General features: G+C 27.2%; 1 protein-coding gene across 6 annotated transcripts in view; it reads right to left on the minus strand.

Moving 5' to 3' along the window:
* Window positions 1-25290, minus strand: part of LOC132920729 (calcium-activated potassium channel slowpoke) — a 71337-nt gene that overhangs the window by 21685 nt on the left and 24362 nt on the right. The window contains exons 4-14 of one of the 6 annotated variants that reach the window (XM_060983364.1): window positions 24767-24878; window positions 24472-24623; window positions 23757-23924; window positions 16592-16683; window positions 15282-15392; window positions 13104-13209; window positions 11750-11902; window positions 10593-10748; window positions 9954-10087; window positions 1109-1264; window positions 935-1011 (exon numbers count right to left, since the gene is read on the minus strand). In XM_060983364.1, coding sequence (XP_060839347.1) covers window positions 935-1011; window positions 1109-1264; window positions 9954-10087; window positions 10593-10748; window positions 11750-11902; window positions 13104-13209; window positions 15282-15392; window positions 16592-16683; window positions 23757-23924; window positions 24472-24623; window positions 24767-24878 — 1417 coding nt within the window. Of the gene's footprint in view, window positions 1-934; window positions 1012-1108; window positions 1265-5846; window positions 6032-9953; window positions 10088-10592; window positions 10749-11749; window positions 11903-13103; window positions 13210-14927; window positions 15034-15281; window positions 15393-16591; window positions 16684-21763; window positions 21856-23756; window positions 23925-24471; window positions 24624-24766; window positions 24879-25290 lie in introns of all 6 variants that reach the window. The other 5 variants (XM_060983361.1, XM_060983363.1, XM_060983366.1 and 2 more) reach the window with 5 other exon arrangements.

Below are 25290 nucleotides of genomic sequence, written 5' to 3' on the forward strand. Positions count from 1 at the left end.
ATATTTAGGATATTATCGTACCTATTTTTATTTGATGATAATAATAACATGTGTTAAAAATGTAAACAAAAAACTATTACAGGTAGTGTAGTAGTCCTGTTGTTACATTACATGCAGCATATATTATTACATAGCTGTGTAATGGAAGAAAATAATAAAATTCTACGATATGTATAAAAATAAATAAAATATAAAGCTGCTTAAGCTCGTAAAACGTGTGATCGTCGTGAGCGGTATTCAGGTAGTGGACAAAAAAAAATAATATGTATATATATGGCTTATATTTAATATATTATATACATAACGTACAATATACATGTATATAATATTATATACGTATATATTGTACATACATGTAAAATGTATATATATTATATAGTTAAACAAATAATAATGTGTGTATACATTTCGTTCTACATTGGAGTGCAAATGGGCAAAAGTGTTTTTGTTTTGTATTGAAAAACAAGTCAATTTAATACGCGCCCGAACTTTAAGTCTTAATACACACATAACAATACTGGTCGTAATTGTATGGTCACGTGATTCGAATTTATGAATTTAATAAGTTCGTGTTGCATTGTTCCGGCGCACATTAAATCGGTCTACAGCGGCGGGGGATGGGTGGGCTAAACAATAAACAAAAATAAATTTAAAATGAAAGAATGAAAAAATGTGTTTTTTTTTTTGTTTATTTGCAAGGTTGCATTAATATATATATATGTATAATATGTATATATACTAATACATATATAAATATACAGTAGGTATGCGAGTATAGGTAGACAATGAAGATCATTTATGTCGCACAAAAATAAAGAAAAAATAGTACAGAAACTTTATACTTAGGTATATATATAGTTTTGTCGACCAGTGCATTTGAAGATTCACATACACAATAGGATTGTAAAATAAAACTATCGCGAATAATACTCACAGTTTTTGCACTTGCACTTCTTGATCAGCGTTTCGTCTCTAATTTCTTCGTGACATGCCTTACAGTAATACCAAGCCCTAAACGCAACGCACATAAACAATACATTTATAAAATTATACTATTTAAATATTGAAAAATTATAACAAAATATATTTATCAATTAACCGTACAAACCTTTTGACTTCGTCAGCTGATTGAGCGATAAAGAACCCCTGCGTGCTCGCCTGTATCTTGGAACCTCTGGGGTTTATTGATATCTTGCTGTCCCGTCCGTCCTCGCCTTTTATTTCAATAGCCAACAACAGAAGTTTCAGCTTCGTGAAGCACAACCTGCACGTTAGAACATGGACGAGCATTAGACGATTTTTTTCAGAATCATAAAGAATTGTATGTGATTATTTTATGTATATTTTTTTTTGTCAGAATTTGTGTCGGCTGTTGAAAAATAAAAATAAAAATCATGCGCAAACCACACGAACACAAGCACGTTCGACGACGATACAAAACATTATGCACCATGCACTCATGCCGTTATATGCGTTTGATAAACAAAAAAAAAAATAAGCCATTTTTGTACATGCTGATTAATGTTTTCATCATGGAGTTCTTGACCGATTTTTATAGTTATAAATAATGATAATTAAAACGTTAATGACGAGAATATTATATCCATCGAAATATGAATTTATTTATCATGCTGGGTTGTTTATAGCTGTTAACCTCACGTATTTTGTTAGGGTTGGAAGTCTTATTCGTGACCTGATATATACAATCATATATATAATATTAATATTATAATCAAATAATTTTCAGAGGTAATCAGCTAACCCGTAAAAACTATATTAGTGTTAAGATTATCGAACAAAAAAACTAACAAACAACGAATTTTATAATATATATTTATTTTATTAAGTACGTAAAATAACTAAAAGAATCATATTATTCATTAAATATATTGTGTTTACGAATAATTTAAGTAGCGTGTGGATCAATGTCTAACGCGATATTGCCTATTTATAGAAATCGTAATAAATGCAGTTGTTTGTTTAATTAAATTTTTCATATTTTTCTTTTTCTTTCAACGAGTATCATTAAACATTAATTGTTTAATTTAATAGTGATAAATATTTCAATAAATCATCGATTTAAACATGTTTAAGAGAAAACTTTTAAATATTTTTACAAGCAATTTAACGTAATCGAAAAACGTTTAATACTAAAATAAAATGCAGTAAAAAAAAATAATGATAACTATATTATAATATAATATTGTTTATTTTTTCACTATATTTTCTGTATATTTTAATTAATATAATGATAGATATATAAATTATAATGTATGGCTAGAATAATGACATTGTTTTGGCTTAATATTCTACCGTATGACAGTATATTGTTATAAATTATCAACTATTTTTTTTCACATGCAAATACCGTGCTTTATATACACGTACCGTGTACACGATATTATACGTAACATGTATTTATAATATGGTATTGAATTTCATTGTCACATATATATCATATATATACATACAGGGTATTTCACCAACCATGGTCACCACCCCTCCTTTATCCTTTAACAGCGAATTTATACAAATCATATTATAAATGTAGTAATTTTTAAGTATACCTACTTAAAGACCATATTTCGTCCTACTTATGATGATATAAAAATGTATTTCAATTGTAAAGGATGATCAACCTTATTCACTATGGATTGTTAGAAGATTATTTGTTGAAAAATGTTAATAAATTTAATTAAAAATGTAAACGAATAGTTTCTACATTATTTACCTTTTTATACCCACAATCATAATCATTAGTATATAATGTTTTTACATAATATGTAAAATTTAGTTTAGTACGTCATATTATGCACGACCAATTATTACAATCATAAAATGCTAATACATAGAATATCGAAATTAAAATCTATAATTTTCAATTTATCGTATCTCCCATATCGTGAAGTGAACTGTTATTATTAATATTATGATGTATAGAATTAAATAACTGAGAAACTACTGTTTAAATTTCGATTTGAGTAAAAATAAAAATAAAAAAATCTTCATTGCAATTACAAAAAAATTAAGGTTTTCATTTGAAGTTTTAGTTTGTATATACACAGGTTATTAATTAACTGGCGACTGATATATAATTTACCAAATGTTTGAAATGTTTGAAAATATGGTTTTTATAATTGTATATACTTAAAAATTCAAAACATCAGTGTTTTAATCAATTTATCATCAAAGGACAAAATTGGGATGAGCATGCTTGATGAATCACCGTGCATATAAAACAGCCTTTATTATATAGAATAAAAATCTAACAAGGCTACCGGCAGCAGAACTACCAACATCATGCTTCGTTACACCGAGAAGTAAAGAATAAAAAAATTTAAAAATGTTTTAGACTCTTAATAACCTGGATATTATTACGTCAGATATATTATATATAAACATATATTATATATCATAAGTTATTTTAACTAATAAATTTTCACCACACGCTACTGACACACCGGACGCGGTATTAGCGGCTAATTACGCAGTTCATGAAAAAAATATTATTACGTATAATATTCGAATGGTAAAAGGATAGTTTTTCAGCGTATAGATGAAGACTTGGTTAATAAATTGCAAAATATTAATAACAATAACTGAATAGGTATACCAAAATGGTGGTACCTACTCGAAAACTATATACATTTTATAATAAAAATTATAAAACAAAATGGATTTGCAATTTTAGATATTGTTATGTCGGATTAAAAGTTGAAAAATAAGGTCTTTAGAAGCCTGGATTAAAAACTATAAATAAAATTCACTATTCAACTAGGTACCAGTATATACTAAATAGTGTATACTATAATCTACAAATTTTACTTTTACTCTATGTTCGTTTACGAAAAGCCGTTTATTTATATTTTGGACAAACTTAGTATATATAGGTATATAACGTATATTTAAATAATATAGTAACTCCAAAATAATTGTATGTGAAAATTAACGGTTCAAATTATTATTTATATTGTGAGGAAGAAATGTCCACGCTGTGGGAGTATCGATAAGTATAACAATAACAGATGGGTTTTATTTTAACGCGAAGAAATTCGGGAACAAATAAGAACGAGCGCAGATCGTTGGTAACATTTTATTTCCATTTATCACAATAATATCAATTATCAACTAGTAGACAGTTGTAGTACTGAGTATACCATTTAATTACTTCGCCGCGTGTATTTTTATTCCTCCGTACATACAGTGTCGGGATGGGATGGTAAAAAATATGAATTCCAGTCATGGGACAAGCTTGAAATTATCATTTTAAATATTAACGCTAACGATAACGCGTTAAATCCCAATTGTATTTTCACAAATGGCGACGTTTCGAGTGGAAACAGTAAAAAAAAATTGCGGCCAATCGGATTTTTGCGCGTCTTGAAAATTTAAACGAAAAATAAAAACCACTCGTCCGATCTTTTCAAATGTATTTTTTATTTTTATCGCGACCCCAGGCACACTACACGTGTGTACCCTTTCACTGTTTTTTTAACCTTTAAATACTATGTTTACACTCGTCGGTCTACCGCATCCATACACGTTGTTATAACGTATACCTATCGAATATTACAGACGCAAAAATGTTTAGCTCGGAACCGCGTCGAACCGATACCGCGTCCAATATAATAAACAATATTAAACTATTAATTGTATAATGTATATAGTATAACTAACTTCTAATCCAGTGTTACCCAACCTATGGGATTACCACAAAATTCAATTTATACGTCACGAAGATATTACTAGATTAAAAATTAAATGATATAATTAAACAATATAGTACCTATTACAGTAAAACAATACTACTAGATTTTTTTTTTACGTATCACCTGGCAGAAAATTCTAACTTACAGTGGGTCAAACGGTTGGGGAACACTGGTCTAACCTACTGAAATAATAATGATAAATACTATAAAACAAAATATATATATATATTTATAAAATGTTCGTTATAAATTATAATAAACGTTAATATATTATCTATAATTGTTATTATATTCAGACAAAATTAAAAAACAGCTCTGCAGGAAATCTAAGAGCATAATATATTTATATACGTATATTGTATAGAGTAATGTATGTGTAATGTATAATGTATATATATATACACGTGGTGATCCAATTAATTACTGGCTACATTCGGTCTGTGAGTCAATTTTTCGTTATTTTTAAAAATAAAAATAAAATTGTATTAGTGTTATATTTAAAAAAATAATGACTTTTAGGTTTTATGTTTATTATCGGTAAATTGATATTCTTATTTTATAATCGAAAAAAGAATATATAATTTAATTTTGAAATAGGCTGACAATTAATATATTTAAGTACGACATATCAATGACCGTTTAAATTTTAAACGAATAGTTTTGGACAGTTATTTTTTAAGATTTAATTTGCAATTTTATTACACCCATAATATAAACCTTTTAATTTAATAAAAAAAAACGTGCCTAATAATTTAACTTCAAGACGTTTTAGAATTTAAGATAGTTTTACGAACAATTTTTATAAGCTAAAAAATATCAATTGTCATTTAAAAAAAAATTTAAAATAGTCATGATAATATTATAAATTATAATATATTTAAAAAAATGTTTTTCCTATATGATTAACGCATAAAAATTAATATTTTTTTTCATATTAAAAAAACCCATCTTCATAAATTATTTTTACCAGTTAAATGGATCAGCCTGTATATCATATAATATGAATATTCTATGGGATAACAGAAATAGTGTTCTCTGGTTAGAGATGTGGTAATGTGTGTAAGTGTATGTTCTTAAATGTATCTAATGTATGAATGTGTATATGTGTATGTCTGTGTGGCACTAGGAGGGACTTACTCGCTGGCCTGCGGAAACGTCATGCCGGTGAATGACGGGGACAGGGTCTCCGTATACATCTCGCAGCCGGTCCCCTGCAGATAGTCGTTCTGCCACGCTTGCGTATCCGGAGACTGAAATACACCAAACTCCACACTCTTCACAGGAACTATACACGGTATCAAACGCTCTATCACATCTCTACTCTACATCACATTCATCGGGTCGCAGACCGAAAATAAAAAAAAATGATAGAAAAAAAAACAAACAAACAAAATCAAAATCAAAAAATCGTAGGTATAACAAAAAAAAAAAAAATGTGGAAAATAAAACAAAATATGTAAATCATATCATAATAACAATAATAATTTAAACAAAAGGTATGGGATAAAAAAAAATGTTTGGAGGTGGATATGTTACATTTTGTTATTTATTTTATGACCTATGACTTAATCTGAATTATGATATATTTTTATATCAGTTTTTTTTTGTTTTTACATGAAATTTATATGATGTAAGTATATTTTTCATTCAGAAAAAGATGGATAATTATATTGTACTGATCGATTTGTTTTTTTATTTATATTTCAAACGTAAATAATAATATTTTCACGAGTTTGGTCAAATATAAAAGAAATGTTCATAAAACTTGTAATATTATAGATAAAGGTAACCGATGCAAGAAAAATATCCCAGCACAAACATATTGTGCTGTGCGAGTCACGTTGCTATTCGTATAATATTGCTATGAATTTCACGGAATACACTACTACGTGCAATGAAAGTCGAAAAAAATGTTTTACCCCTTTATCCGCCGTGAATCGGAAACTAGGCACCTATCAATATAAATAAAACGTATAAAATACCCACGGGTAGATTTGGAATTTTCTACATAGTTATGCGGCGTGTCCTTATAAATATAATATCATCGAATGCAATGCTGATGTTGAATATTACTTATTCGATCGAACGTAAAACGATAGTACTATGTTTCTGATCCGATAAATATATAGTGTGTATGGTTGTATAGTTTTAAAGTTCTTTGGAACATTTAACACGGTCTTTCTATTCGTGACTGTTGTGAAACCTATTGGTTTTAATACGAATATAATAATGAGTCAGTATGATATTATTATAAGCGGAATGAGGATATTTTTTGATGCAATGTATAAGGCTATTAAGGTTTTTAGAAAGAAACATTAGAAACAAAATGATAAGTGATATAAGTATATGAGTATATGCATAAAAAATAAAACAAATAGGTTAATAAAAACAATAATTAAAAAAAAAAAAAATTAAAAATTAAATAAAACCGAGAGGAACAGTCATATATACGATGTGCTTCGAGTTTTGATAATATTATATACTAAAATCTATAGGTACACATATTATATTATCTACACTCTACTTAGAACAATCTATAGGTATAATATGTATACATATTAATATGTTTTGCGTTACGCTGTTTGATTCGTAAAAATACTATAAAACAATCGTACCTATACAACGTGCATGGGCGCCCATTGGCGATTGGGAGGTAAGACGAGGCATTTCCCTCCTTAAAAATAATATAAAGTATAATTTAATAAATACTATTATATGATATAAGTGATATTACATAATAACCTAGAATTTAGATAGTATAAGGTACATTTTTTTTCTTAATCACCTGAACTTGAACAAAGATAGTTTATTCAAGTGTCATTAATATTTAATATGTTTAGATGAAACGAAGAAATTTGCCGGTTTTATTTAACAAAACTGAATAATAAATTTGTTTATATTTGATTTTTGATTTTTTTAGGACTTTATAAAAATTAATTTTCATTAACTATATATGGCAAATGTATAATACAACCGTGAATTATTTATAAATTTAAATGTTGACAAAACATTAAACCTTTATTTAGCTGCAACTTTAGTAGTTTTAATTTTACTCCTCCCCTAAAATTGTTCCTATGGGCGCCCATGAGTCAAAGTCTATTATATTGTACACGCGCGCGTTACATAGTCTAATATAAATATTAAATTTGGTTTTCCCCTTTCATTTTGTTCGACATCGCATTCATTTTTTAAGTGGTCACGAAAATCCACCATGATAAAAAAAATAAAAAATCAGGACGTGAAACCGTCCACCATATCAGATGTAAAAATGACAAGCCAACGTACGCGCATACGTGTGGCGTGTACGACGCGCGTACGTACGTGCAATAATAATAATAATAATAATAATAATGGTAATAATAATAAATATTTTAAGACAACAACAACAACAACAACAACAACAACAATAATAATAATAATAATAATAATAATAATAATGTATTATAAATTTGCAAGCTGTATTTTTTTTTTAAAAGTCTCGCAAAACAGCAGTGTTTTTTGCGCGTTGCTTTTTTTTTTTTGCAAAACAGGTCCGTTTATCCTGGTTTTTCAGCTGCGTGTCAAGATGAAAAAAGAGCCAAAAGCGAATCTAATCTTAGGTCGTTTTTAGTTATTAATTTATTATTATTATTTCTTTCTTTCATTTGTATCACGTACGCAAAATAAATATAAACATCGTTTTTAAAATGAAAAAGAAACATTCAAAGGATCTCTACTCGACCACAGAGACAACCAATATTATACGTATTGGGTGACAACGATATGAGACTAAACAATGCCGCCTAGTACTCGTTGCATCTAAATAAGAATATTCACGAATTAAATTCCCGAAATAACACCCGGGCAAATATTTCTTAAGTAAATATGGCTGAAGAAAATATATTCAAGGTTTCAAGGTAAAAAATTAAATGATAAAAAATTACCACGGAAAATATATCTAAGGTAAAATAAGGGAAGTACCAACAATATTTCGGAAAAAATAATCTATTACAAGAATGGTATTGTTAATGGCCATTGCTCTTGAAGAAAAACAAATAATAATCAATTAATTGATTATACTAATTTTAAACAGTTCTTGAAAATTGCTAAATAAGGTCTAGTAAGATCAATCACAAAAAAACTTTATTTGATTTATAGTGTACATTTATTGTTAAAATTTTATATTTTTTCTGAACTTTTTAATACTCGAATATATTTTTCTTGAAATTGTTGACTGAATACTGCTTTGACGTAGTTACGCAGCGTCACGCGTCGCTGGTTTTATGTATAAATCCTAATCATAAAGAGTAATCGGATTTATATACTGTAAACGGCGAGCAACAGCTACTAACAATATCGTATTAGTGCTATTATTGGGTATATGATTAGTGTTTAATAGTATCACTTATAGAGGCACTGTTGTTGTGGTAATAATGTTATAATAATAAAAAATGTTGGTATGTTTTATGCACATGTCGTGCTTGTACAAAGTGTCAGGTAAATTAAATATATAAAAAAATGTATTAATATTAAATATTAGTTTACGTCACATACTCGTTTTATCAGGTGTCATTACTCTATTATTTAAAAAAATAGCGACAAAGGGCGTTAATTATTTTTTTCAGTATGCAAAAAGTTTTTAACGATACGAAAAATTGGGAAATTCTCTATAGAGCTATGGACTTAACATCTCTTAATTCCTCAAGTATCCTAGTTTCTTTTAACACATGCCTAATAAATAATAATTAATATTTTATATTATTGAATAACGTGAAATATAATGTGTTATAATTTGTGGAAATTAAATTTTAAAAATAATGTCGCCATCTGCAGCGATTGCGTCTATCAGAATTAAATTACTGCTGCAATACTGAAAAAGTAATTTATTCATGGTCATTATTTGTAAATTGTATCTATACCCAACACCACTTGTACAATATGACAGTATTTCGTGGTCCAAGTCGAGCTCCTTTGAACGCCAATTTATTAAATATTATTGAAATATAGCGATATTGAATAAAATATCATAATTAGGCTGCAGATCGTAGATACATCTAATATTAGAGGCGCACGAAAAAATAAAAAATAAAAAATATATAAACACGTGGGCATAACAACAGACTTGAGATGCACAAAATCATGTACAATTTCCGAAGGATAAAAATTTGAAAAAATAAGTTTAAAAAAATAAAAAACAACAAAAACAACAACAAAAGTATCGGCCGCCGGTACAACATTTTGGACACGTTATTTAAGTCCACTTACTCAGTGGCATGCGCAAACGGCATGCCAATGAATGTCGGGCTCAGCGTTTCGGTATACATCTCCATGCCGGTACCGCGCAGATAGTCGTTCTGCCACGTTTGTATAGCATCCGGTGCCACGACGCACCTCGTGTTCTGCTAACAGACATCGTCTAACACGCTTATTCACCACAACCGATAAATTGGGTTCATTTTTTGTTTTGGTTTTTAATATGATTAGGTTCGTTTTTAAAATATTTGATCGCACACGCACAAAAACGTACAAACACACAGGAGAAGAACACCAAAAATACTTAATAATGTCAGTGCAGGTATAATAATATTATGTCATTACAACAAATACATAATTTGTATTATTATAATGATAATGATACGTAGGTTGGGACGATGACCGCTTAGCTTGAGTCCACAGAATTTAACGGATCGAAAACATATTATTGTTGCTATATCATGTGCATATAAATCTCGATAACTGAATGGTAACGATAATCATAATATTATAATTTTTCTTTTTCGTTTGAGATTTTTTTTTTTTTACATTTGGTTTCGCCTTTCTGGATGGACGTGAGCGCGTGCGCGCGACAAGAGTTAGAGAAGTGTTTTCTAATAAGCAGAAGCGTACTGGTTTAGAATGACTCACCGTTTTGAACGACCTCATAGCGAATAAATTCGCCATCATTGTGGAAAATCCTGGCGCTAGACAACTCTGTGCGATGAAACCAAGTTTCAACTCCGCCAAGCAAATCACGTCGTCTCCTTGTTTCCAGTCCCACGACGGAATGTTGAGTAAATACGCCTGTCAGCCAAATCATAAACACAATTATGTAAGTGGTACTCATTGACGAAAAAATAAGCAACCATTTCACGAAATCAAAATCCTAATGATATCGAATTGGTTATCGAGATCCTATCCCACTGTCCAAAATTGTTTTCATATCACATTTATTTTCATTCGGCCGTAAGCCGAATTGGTTCCCTTTTGATTTTTAGATCCATATCATGTATTATTAATATTAAAAGTAAAATAAACAAATATATACAATTATACATATAATATATATAAATCATAAACATATAAGTTATCAAGATTCTGTTGAATAATATATGTTCAAAAAAAATATATTTTACTTTCTCAATATTTGTATTAAATAATAATACATAAATAAATAAATATTTTTTTTTACATATTAGCTGTTGACCAACAAAAAAATCATTAACTCAAAATTATAATAAATATTAAATTAATTTAAATAATTGATATAAAAATGGATAAAATAGTATTCAAATATTGAATATTAGAATATTTCTATGTGAAAAGTGGGAACTAATTGAGCTTCCCTTTTAAAATACCTAATTCTAACGACAACCAATTCGGCAACATTCCAAAATCTGCTCTCAGCCTCTTAGATAATTTATACTATCAGGGGTGACCAAATTGCGGCTCGCATCATAAACTCATGTAGCTCGGATCTTATCGTAAGATACAATACAAACATTTTTACAAAATATATAATATATATAATATAGATATATATTAATATGACCTTTTTTAATTTCGGCTCTTCCAAATTTATTAATATGTTGGGCGACTCGCGGATCTCTTCTCGCTAGCCACCCCTGCTATATATATTTTATTATATAGGATAAGTGTAATATACGGTAACAACATAGTAAACGATAGATATCACTGAATTTTTCGAGCCTGTCGGATTCTAATATCTCATTTTAACAACCTTTTTGTTTCGTATAATATTTTTATTTAGTTCATAATAATTTTGTTCCATGACGTATACTCACTTTATTGTGATACTGCATGAGTTGTATAATGACCCTTATGTCGTCCGAGTAATTTTTGATAGAAATGACCCTCATTATGTTCGCAGCGTCTTCGGCGTCCGGGTCCTGGCAGTACTTGTTCGCCAACACCAAACAGGCATCAGCCTCGTGGACCTGAAACGTCATTATCTGTGTTTTACACTGATCTCATGGCTCCGATACATATATATTGTATATATTATACAGATTACAACAACAGCAACAACATTGTTCGCATATATCGAATATAGTTATTACTTTAAGTTTAACTTATGTACGTTAAACTTAAACACTAAAGCTCATTTTCCAAATAATAGTATAATAATATTATTTAATATTATGATGAGTTCAGCTACAATAAAAACACACGCATGCATTATGTTATTATATTATACACACACAATACATAAAACACATCAATATCATGCGGACAACAACAGACTACTATGATTACTGCAAAATATGTCTACAGCACTACACAACGCGTATTATTAATATTATTATTATTATTATAATTATTACTATTATTATTATTATTATTATTATTATTATTATTATTATTATTATCATAATCATCATCATCATCATCATTTAGTTTATAAGTAAACTATCAAATTTTCAATTTATGAACACGTTGCGTTAGTACAACATAATTTTATGAGAACATAAATGAGAGTAAAGAGTATAATAATATTATAATATAACGCGTGTGAGAGACAATTTACACTACTGTGTAACAAATATATAATTATATATTATCATATGTGTACAAATAATACAGCTAACTATGCGATGATTGTATGATTTTAATTAATATTGATAAAATGAAATGATGCGTTTTCTGGGCAGTGAAAATGTCTTATTTTGTCGAGTACAGTAAGGTATAAGTATTAAGTATACGTTCTGATCGGTTGTCGACGGTTGTCGTACATGTTTTTTTTCTTCTCAATAGAATACAATATATAAAAGCATGCGCCGTTAAAACGAATTTTAGAAAAACATCATACTTATAAACAAAACAAAAAAAAATCATATAAAACACAGTCGTCGTTTAGTGTTAAATATAATATATAAATAGTTCAGTTCGTTTGATTATTACGAGCTATTTGAGCATCGTGTAAAATGTTTGTAAGTTAATATAAATATACATATACACTTATATATACACAAAGTATTATATAGTATGTATAAATATGTATATATAAGTATACATGTATACATATTTATTTTTATGTATATATTTGTTTAAATCACAAAAATCCATCACCAGCGTCATACCAATCCAAAAATTGCAACCGTCATTCAATTTGTGCTAAAGCCATTTGTTTGGACATACCTTTACCCTTTGCAAATCAATAGGGTTCATTATAGAACCTTGGAAGAACTCGACAGTGGTAAAATGTCGCTTGAAAAGTCCTTCCAGTTCCAGGTCAGGTGGCTTCCTACGGTTTGGAAAATACCAAAAATAACTAAATTGAAGCACAACTAATACTGACATGTCTTCTATGTATTTCACACTTTATCGTAATTATTTATAATATAAAATATCATATAATTCAAGTATAAACAATATAAAATCTATGGTTCAGAAATCCGTTCAAAGTATCTAACTAGTCACTAGGTGGTAAAACAGGTACAATATTTATCAATAAACGGCTATAATATAAACGCTATATAAATTATAATTAATAAATTTTATTTTTATTTTTCTAGTGGTTATAATAGCAGCCACAAACGGGTTGTTATGTTTCTGCAAATTTAGACCTGCACACATGTATAATATACATATAAACTATATATATATATATATATTATAAGGACAGTGTATCGATTTCAGAATAATCATTTTTCCAACACTAAACTACTTTCTTTTTGTATAAATTATATATAGGTGTACAACAAAAAAACTCATCTACCTGGTTCAAATAATAATAATAATAATAATAATTAAAAAAAAAAAACATTACCATCGTCAAGGTCTGTTCAAGTTCCCGTCCTAAGTGTTTAGTATTTGTATTTATATATAAGTATATATATATATATAGGTGTATATATATAAATATATAATAAATGACAGCTAAATACATGGTTCAAAGCAAAATACATTAACACTTTACAGTTTCAACGGCTTTGTTATAGCCTGTACTAATATGTAAATACTGTTTGATCAAGAGGCTTAACAAATCTAAATGACGATAATAGTTAATGTTCGGTGTAAATAAATAAAGGAATATTATTTAAAACAAAATTTATGAATAATAATATAATATACGTATCTATATATAGGTATATATTATGTATATATTTAAATATTGTACATACATATACGTATACATAGTATATAATATAATACTTGGTAATTTAATTTAAATTAAACACTCATTTTTTCGAAAATTATTTGTTTTGGAAAAAAATGTATTTAAATAATTTAAAGTCATTCATATCAATATTATTTTACAATAATTGTTTATTATTATCATATTTTAAGTTTTTACTTTGTTGAATGATTCTACATAATTTAATTTTATATCCCGAAATAGAATATTTTCTGAAAATGTCAATACATAAAAAATGTATTTTGTACGAGTTGTTAATCAATATAAGTTATGAGTATTTTAAAATATGTTAAACGAAGTAGTGGACAAAGCGAAGTATAGCAATATTCCGCTCGTTTAAACTTTAAATATACTTATACTCAATTGTCTTAATTAACAACTGATTCGAAATTTGATTTTTAAACATCAACATTTTCAGAAAAATATTTTGTTTTGAAATATAATATTATCTGTACTGTCATTCGAAAAAAACAAAATACTTTGAATACATTAACGATTAGCAATAAAAATATAAAAATTATAATTGTTTATCAAAAATTGTGTTCTGTAATGACTTCAAATTATGTAAAAAAAATTTCCAAAAACATTAATAGTTTTCAAGAAAAATAGTGTTAAACTTTAAGAAAATCAACATGTATATAATATAATACCTATACACAATATATTATCTATCTCTAGAACTAATAAGAATTGTTTCTATTTCGTATCAGACTACATGTAGCTGTTATAATAATAATAATAATATTGATCTATGTATGGAAACTGAGCACAAATCGATAAGAAAAATGTCGACAGTAAGAATCAGGATGAGAGTGGGTATTTACCTTCACCCTCTCTAGATCTACTGCGTTCATCATTGTACCCTGAAAAAACTCGACAGTGGTGTAGTGACGTTTGAGCAGCCCTTCCAATTCTAAATCTGGCTCTTTTCTGCAAATTACACACAACGTCGTACCTAATTTTTCGACTTAAAAACGTTTATATAGGTATATATTATAATGATATACATGATCATGTATTATAGTTTGGCAGTAAAGATCTAAAACGTGATTTGAACAGATATATTAATTGTATCTCATATTTTTTTTTTACCATCGTTCAGTATAGATTATTTATTCTTTTGTCATTATAATTATTTTTAAATAAATACAATATTATATTGAATTGTTTTGTCATACCTGTGTAAGAATACCACTTCCACGTCTACGTCCTCTCTGTCTTCATGTAAAAAATCTTTCAGAAAATGCGACACCGATTCGTAGGTGATGTGTCCGCAAACGACGATGTGCCTGTTTTTATAGGAATAAAATCATATTAATGTATATATTTACATAATTCTAAAATAAATAATAATGATTAAAATAAAAACTGATCAAAATAAAAATAAGAATTAAAAATATTGTATATGCACCGACGAGGGGCACTACGATCAAATCCTAATAAAACAGTCAGGATAAGACTACGTTATGTATTACGTTAATATTATGTATATAAGCATGATGATTACTCGGGTGAAGTGCATTTTTGATAAACAAATAATAATTAAAAACAGAATATAACTAAATTAAAAAATTACGAATTCGTTATATGTATATTGTATAAATGTATCATATATTGTGTGATCGTTACGTTCCGCAGGGATCACACAGTGTTTTTGAAAACAAATTGATAATAATAAAGTAAATAATTTATTAAACTGCTTTAACAATGTTATATTAGTTTATGCAATTTTTTCCTAAAAAATATAAATAAACATATAAACAATACATTTATTGATACATTAATTTTACTATTTTGCCATCGGTATAGACACTACGGATATAAGCGTGTTTACTGAATATGTTCAAGCTACATAGTAATAATAATAATAATATAGTTTGTATATTACAATCAATGATATTTACATTAATATTAATATTTTTGGTATAAAAATAGGGTTCAGGCAAAATTAATATTATTACGTGCAGTTATTTTAAATAAACAACAAAAATTAATACACATTACTATATGTATACGTTTTTTTTTTCTTCAAATTTAACCTATTAATTTACGAATTTTTGTTATTCATGACGTTTTAGCCACACAACAGTTGAATTATATTTAATTTAGCAACTCGGCACGGTAGCTAAAGTTGCATGGTAATCCGTAAACAGTATAAACATCGTACTTGGATCGTACAATACTCGTATTAGGTAATGTCCATGTACACATATATTACATGGATAATGTAAGACGATCGTATCGTATTAAATATTATAATATCATGTTGTGATGACAAAGAAGAAAACAATTTTAAAATATAGAAAAACGTGCTTTAGTTTAATTGACGCTGAATATCGTAGGCCTATAAATCCGTAGAAAAATATTGTTTGAAGCTTGAAGCTTAGTAAAAAAAAATAAAAAAATAAAATAAAGTACTTAATATTATATAAAGGTGTATAAATGCTAATAATATATATATATATATGTATGGTATGTAAAATATTACCTCCTTCCACGTTCATTCTTCAGGGTTCCTCCGTATTTTGGTCTAGTTCCGATCAGGTCAATTATCTCGGGTATACAACTCGCAAAAATCGCCTAAGGAACCCCAAATCATTCAAGGATAGTTCAAAATTTCAAGAAACATACATGAGAAAATTGCGCCACGTTATAATTATTATTAGAACGTACATTATTATCACATAAGAACCTATTTAATTTTTTTTTTTATATGGTGTTTGTGTGAATGTTTACATTTGCTCGTGCTAGTGTATATATTATTTTGTATTTATGTGTAAATAAGTATGTATGTGTATATATGTGTCAATGTGTGTGTGTGTGTGTGTGTGTGTGTGTGTGTGTGTGTGTGTGTGTGTTTGTGTGATTTTGACAGCTTTAGACGAGTGCACGATGACAGACGCACACTGAACGAAATGAGAACAGTTAGTCGGAAACATTCGGGTAGGATTGTTAAAGTTACGTTCAGTATGCATCTGTTAAAAAGCCCGTATTTTATAATTATATTTTAATTTTTTTTTAAACTTTTTACGAATTAAGTATTTTTTCGTTTTTTTTTTTTTTTGAGATCATATTGTCAGTTTTTACCGCCAATAATAATACCCTAGAGTTATTGTATTTTTTGAAATTAAAAAACAAAAATAATAAAAAAACGTACATTTAAAAAATAATTTTAATTAATTTGTTTAAGGAATAAAACACCTAAAGAGAGCACACCTAAAGAAACGTGGCTTGTTAGCGATCAGCAGTAACACTTTGTTAGGTATTTACGTAAAAACAACTATAATACATCGTAATTTGAAATTATTTCTATACAATTTTGATATAATTTCAATAAATTCACGCTTACAAAACCTTACGAAATATTTTAGTCTTGTTAAAATAAAACGATTACATTCCAAAAAAAAATTGTTCATGCTTTATTTTTTTATTTTTTGTAATAGCTATTCTATCCTAATTTTTTGGTTAGATCATGTGAGTGTATAATTATTATTGTTATGATTCATTCGGAAATCTACCAACGAGCCAATGTTTCTTGGTGTACAAACAAAATAAAATGCAAAAAACAAAATATGAAACACACAACAACTCATAATAATGCACCTGCTATTTTAATATTTTGAGTTTTAAATAATAATAATAATAATAATAATAATAACAAAAAAAATAATAAAAATAAAAAATAAAAATAAAACTGTGTGGCGGAAAAAACTGTTATCTCATTTTAGGCACCTTACTTTTGTCAGCGTCTTAAAAATACGAAATAAAATATAAAAATTAAACTACCTTTATTGTTACTAGTAAAGCACCTTTGCCCCTGTGTTTCTTTTAAATCTATCTAGTTATCAAATTTTACTATTTTTTTTCATGACGAAAATAAAATATTTTAAAAATATATATCCGCGCCGAGTTGTTTAAAAACAAAATCTATACTTTCATTTCATTTTAATTTTCAATTATTCAAAAAAATATTACAAAAATAATAATAAATAAATAATTAAATAAATAAAATATATATGGTTAGATATTTTCTACATTTTTTCATGGCACGTAATATTCGAAAAAATTAGATAATAATGCTTAAAAAAACAAAAATGTTATTCATGAGGAAAAGTAATATCCTATGACAATAATATATTGATATTATGTATATTATGTTTTTATTACTGACAAAACTAATGAAGCTATTAAGTGCGAATTCTACATGTATTGGGTTTGCAAAAAAATAGAAAATAAATAAATAAATAATAATAATAATAATAATAATAATATAACGAATCTAACATCTAAATTTTAGATATTGTTTACTATATATATATATTCTAAACTATTTTTTTTTCGACTATGTTAGGGAATATTTTGTTCATGCCACCAAGATAACTGATTTGGCTACGATGGTAGATGTCGCGTGATGTTTATGTGACAATGTATTTTCACGGCCTGGCTGTACAACAAACTAATATTATATTTTTAGCTTGAATCTCATATACACGTGACGATTACACCTACTAGTCCACAGATTAACATCTGTTTTTACGCTTGGCCCTCAGAAAATCACATTTTATTCCGAAACGACCGTTACGGCAGCGGCGCGGCGGCAGTCGTTTCGGAAAATACGTATCGCGCGTTTTACTATAATAACAGTCATAATAATAATAATAATAATAATACTAAGTATAATAGTTTTAGTAATAATAATAGACAGTAATAGTTATAGTAATAATAATAGTTATTATAATAATAGCATTAGCATTATCGTATTATCTATTGACCACGGAAATAATAAATGAATTTCCATCGGTTTTAATTAATTGGTCATATATTTTTTATATATTGTAATAATAACAACAATAATAGAAATCAAATAATAATAATTCACATCGATTGATTGTATTATTATTGTAGCAGTTATTATTGTTGTAATCGTTTTAAAATACATAAAACACGCTCCAAAATATTTAGTATAGGTATACAAACCATAACAATATTATTGTCAAACCGTAACACTTGATATAGGGCGTAATTTTGGCATCATAAATGGAAACACCCTAAGGACGACCGAGCCCAACGTTTTTTTACACGATTGTCGTTAAAAAAAACATTAAAAAAATACATGTCCATAAAATCGTATCGTAGAAAAAATACTCCGTGAAAATACATTGTTTCCATTTTGCGTTATACTCCAAATTTAAAAAAATTATATATATAATATATATATATAATATGTATAAAATTATAATATATTATGTAGCGTTAAGCGAACAAAATGCAATCTAATCGATCGTGAAAGACTAAAGGAAAATATTATTAACCCCATCGAAGCGTATAACAAATGCGGTCCGAGTTATTTCAGAAGATTACTTTTTTTTTTTTTTGTAAATAACAAATTAAAAAATAAAAATATAAAATGATAAACATATACAATAATATATAATATATATTTATATATATTATATAAAATATGTAATGTACGAAATACGAAAAAAAAAATAATAGTTCATTGGCGATTCTTGCCTTCGCCTTTCTCGCTTGTACTCCCCACCATATCGCTTCCTGTTGCCAGCGAGCTCGGTGATTTCGGGTATCCAGCTTGCCATCACAGCCTATCACCGTTCGGTTAACAATACAATATTAACATGATATTAAAAAAAACCCCAAACAAAAATAAAAACAAAACAAAACAATAACCAACAAAAAAGAAAAACAAATAATAATAATAATAATAATAATAATAATAAAAAACACTATAATTATAACAAATCGTGAACATTTTTCTCTAAGTTCGTGTGAGTAAGTGAGTGTATATTATTTTTTTTTTTTTTGCGCCCATGGTCCGTCCGATTACGTCGAAAACGAAGAAACATCATCAATCGACGTGACCGATATAATATATTAATTTATATCGTAACAATCGTGCAACCGATGGGATCGACGAAATGAGTTGTCCGTCGCTGTACTGAGTCCCGCTCGAAAAGCCATTAATATCTTTTAAACGCGATCGTGTTAAGTCTTGGCCAGTTCACGACGTTAGACTGTATAGAATTTTAAAGAGTGATGGAGAGATAAAGAGGGGGGTAGAATAAGAAAGAAATAGAGGGTGACTAAGGGGTGGGGACTAGAGATAGAGAATAATGGATTGGCGAAATAAAGAAGATTAATTCCGACGTAACCGAAAGAACCGATTAATTATTATTATGCGTGTACATTGTAAGACAAGTATCGTATCGGCTAAACTTCAGGTCTACAACTAGTATAATATAGTATAGTATATAGCCAAATAACCATAAAACATTTAACATGAAAACGACATTGCAATCATTTATCAGTGACGCGCCAAAGACGTTTTGTCGTCGGTATCGCCCCGGCTCGCGGCTGGTACGACGACCGCAGCAAACCCCGGTGACCCATTTTTTCTTTTTCTTTTTTTTTTTTTTATAAAAGTTTAAAAGGTTAATCGCACGTGGAGTTATACAATATATTTAAACTTTGTTCATTGTGTATACAGACATACAAATATATGTTATATTGTTATTGTTGTACATAGTATATAATATTCGGTGTATATATATAAAAAAAAAATGTAATAGTATTAGCGTAGTTAGTGTTCTATTAGTGCATCTATACTTAGTAACTTATTTTTTGTGAAAACCCACGGTTGGTACTTGATCGATTCGCACAAAATAATATGCGATTTTCAAATCTTATTTGTGTATTAAAAAAAATATATAGTAATAACAAAAATAATTAATTTAAAAAAATAACATTAATGACTCCAAATAATATATTACACTGCTCTTTATTAAAAGCAATAATAACTAGAAAGTAGTATTATGATTTTGTTTCTGTGTTTATGTTTATGTTCAATAATCAAAATCACGTTCAAAAACGTGATTCTGATGATCTATACCTGCACAGAGTAAAAGGTCATTGATGGCTATTATATTATTATACAGTTTTTGTATTGTTTAACGAAAATCAATAATAATTGCATTTAATTCTTTAAAAATTATTATACATCGATTATTTACATTATATTTGTACATTTCTAAAATCAAATTTCATCGATGATGATAATTAAATTAAAATTCTCATCACAATATTATCATGATGTATTACCTTTTATTGTATATTAGTCCACATTTTGTGTTATTATACCTCAATGTTTTATGACCTTCGTGTTTAACTATATATATATATATGTATGAGGTTCAAATATATGGGAGTTAATGCATCAGACAAAAAATCATACTGTGAGATAGAAAAATAAAATAAACAGGGCATAACCAAGAGTAAGAAAAAAATTAAAATTAAATGAATTACATGCAAATAGAGGTTTTCCATTATATTAATTGTATATGCAATAAATGAACGTCAATCGAAAATAATAAAAATTCCATGAATAGTTATAATAATAATTATAATATTATCGGTTAGTTAAAAAAAATAAAATCAAACAAAAATAAAAATTTTAAAATATCTGTCTTCATTAAAATATAGGTCATAGGCGAACCAGTGGTGAAATTAAAAATGTAATCGATAAAATAAAAAATATCTAAATAGGTGGCAGACAAAATTAAAAAAAAAAATTAAATAAATATTATATTATACTGTTGTATAATATTATATTAGGTTCCATTTAAGGTGTTTATATTGTATATACCTCTTTCCATGTTCACGTCTGAACTCTCCACCATACTTTGATCTACTTCCTACGAGTTCTATAATTTCTGGTATGCTACTAGCAAATATTGCCTAAGTGATAATAAAACAAAATAGATATAAAAAAAAAATAAAATAATAATGAATGTATATGTATTATAATAATAATTTATGTTAAAATATGTATGTAATATATAATATATAGTTATAGTTATAGTTATAGTCTATACGATAAATAATCGAAATGTAATATACAAACTCGTCAAGCACAATTATATGCAATAATAAAAATATGTAGTCAACGACCATCGTATAACAAATTACAACATAATTGATATAATATAAGTTATTTTAGTATATAATTATGATATAAAATAATAACTTTTTTTTAGCAAATATTAGTTATTACTCATAATAATTATTCAAAAAACATTTAAGAATTATACAATAACGTATAAACGCACACACTTCTGTGCGTGTATATATGTTTATATATATTATATATTATATTACATTATTACATATTACGTATTATGAGTTTTTACGCATGTATATAAACAGACATCACCTTATTCTCCTAGAATATATCGTTCTACTATGATATAATAATAATAAAAAATATGATTGAATAAACTTCATGCATTGTAATAATAATATTATGTAATTTCGAAATGTTATATTTCGTCAATTGCAGTCGTGTTCCATAATAAATGTGATAAAAAATAATTGATTTGGAGCGCTGTAACCGCCCTTGGAATTATAAACGACCCTGCAGTCCATGCAAATCCAAAGCTAAACAGCGCGTACAAATTTAAACGAATATTATTGTATAGTGAAATAGTTTAATGATTCATATATGTTCAATAAGCTGCCAAGCATTTTAGCGGTTACCTTGACATGTCAATGTTATAGATATAAATATATATTATTTATAATAATAAAAAGCACCCAAAAAAAGAAAAGGCCTCAAGTATTTAAACGAAGCTAAACTATGTCAATAAATAAAAAAAATACATATACATATTATTATGTATAGGTAATAAACTATGTATTATTTAATAATAGTCTATTGGTCTGCATTATGAACTATTATAACTATAGTGGATATTTATATAGTGAAATAATAATAATAAAAATAAAATTATGTATGACCTTTTACTCCAATTTGTCTCTCAGAGGCAAATACCGTACGGGTGGGGAGGGTTAAACAGGATCATTTTTTGATGCTCATACTTTGTAATGCTAATGTGTGTGTAAAAAAAAATAACAGCCAGCTTTTTAGAGCTTTTAAAAAAAAAATAATAGTAATAATAAATCTAACTAAAAAATACGTGTATTATAGCGTTTTACCTGCTGAAAGCTTCTGCCACAAAAATATTATTCGTTTATTCTTAGATTAAAAATTAAATCTTTAAGTATGAGTAAATATTAAATAATTTTGTATTTAGCGCAAAAAAACATATTTTCTTATAATTATAATATATTATTTATTGTGCGTAAAAATTCTATAACATAATATTTAGTAATTTTTATAAAATAAAATGCATCTATTTGTTGGTTATATTTTTTTTTGTATTATCAATGCTAAATTCGAATAGTATTAATGCGAACTTAGACGAATAGCACTCATACACCGCCAAAACATATAATAAGTGACAACGGAAGATAGTATTATATTTGTTTTTTTTTTAATTATTTTTGATTAATTTTTATAAATACATTTTATTTAATTATATTATTTTTTATACTTTATTTACAAGTATCACAATATTATCGTCCCCGATTGTGTAATAAAGTCATGATTTAACCAAAAAATAACGACCTATCATATATATACATATTTATATATATTATACGTCCCTATATTCACGTGGCACGTGACATTGTATTTTACGTGATTCTACTATTACATTTATTTAACACTTAATGTAAACAAGAGGCAAAATATAAGAAATTAAAATATAATGTAATTAAAAAAGAAACATATCACTTACGAGGCCGACGAGTAGGAAAAATACTAGAAAAGTTCTGCCCAAAATAGTCTGGCAAAACACATCTCCATATCCGACCGTGGACATGGTGACAATCAAAAAGTACACACAAGTCCAGTATGATAACCGTTGCTGGTTTTGGAACTCAAATGGATCTCCTGAGTTTTCCAGCTAAAATATTACAAAAATCATTTTGATTTAATAATATATTTTAAAATCAGAATCGTATCTAAGAACGTGTATCTAATAGGAGTTCAAGTAGATAGATTTTAATTTCCACAACTTGTAGATGTCGTATACGTACTAACGTTTTATGTGTAAATCTACAAACCTTATCGATAAAATCAATATAAATTAGGAAATTCAAATTGATAAATCATTGAAGTTAAACCAATTAATGCATACACAACATATCGTTATGTTATTCCAATTATTCTACATAGTTTGAAACATTATTTTTATGTGCTCATAATAAATAATAATAATTATACTATGAAAAAAATTGGCAAAGAGAAAAGAATACAGTGTCTAAATATCATAACACTCTTTTAAGATTTGACCTTTATTCGACGTTTATTTTAGAAGAAATTGTAATATAGGACTATAGAAAGACAATTTTATTGTAGCTTCTCTAGTGACTTTTATGGGGTGATTAATTATTTTTACAACCAAAAAAAAATGAATTAAATAATGTAGATTGAGTAGTTATAGTACTTACGAGATGGATGATTCCGGCGGCGGTCAACCACACGGATATAAAAATAGACACAAGTTGAGCAAGTCGAATTGAACTCGACGTTTTTAGAATGTTTAAATATTGCAAAATATCAGGCACTGTCATTAGGCGCAGAGCTCGGAGGAACCTTAGACCTAGAAAAAATGAATTAACCTATATATATTCTAAAGGTTAAAATGATAATATTAAATAATATATCTTCCTCTAATATACATTTAGTAATAAAACTGCATTTGTAAAATATTATCGTTTTTCTTAAATTTTTCATTGCACTTACCGATCCAAGTTCGACCCAAGTATATCGATAGAAACGACGGTGGAATCGTGAAGTAGTCTACAAACGAGTACATTTCTAACATAAACCATAACTTATCACTGGCGGCTATAAACTATAAACAAAATAGGAAACATTTTTAAGATCCAAAGACAAGAATATTATTAAACATGTGTAAATATAGTTACTATGATAAAGTTTAATATTAATGGTTTCAATAAATTTCTGATTAGTTTAAACTGACATTTAATGTAGAATAATTTTATTTAGTAATTTATAACTTTAAAATTCAGTGTATAGTGATGTATTGCACTTTTTCAGTTTTCAATTAAATTTTAAATTACTGTAATCTTGATGCAATTGCTTTTATTACTATTCTAGTCCATGGTAAACAAGAAAAGACGATAACTTTAGTCAGAAATAATCTAAAAATATTCTATTAACCGGCTTATAAGCTCTCATAAGCATTTTATGTTATTTAAATTTGTACTTGTCTAAGGAATTTCCTATTATATGATGAATAAATA

Source organism: Rhopalosiphum padi, chromosome 2 (assembly GCF_020882245.1).
Source record: "Rhopalosiphum padi isolate XX-2018 chromosome 2, ASM2088224v1, whole genome shotgun sequence".
In the NCBI taxonomy this organism is placed as follows: domain Eukaryota; kingdom Metazoa; phylum Arthropoda; class Insecta; order Hemiptera; family Aphididae; genus Rhopalosiphum; species Rhopalosiphum padi.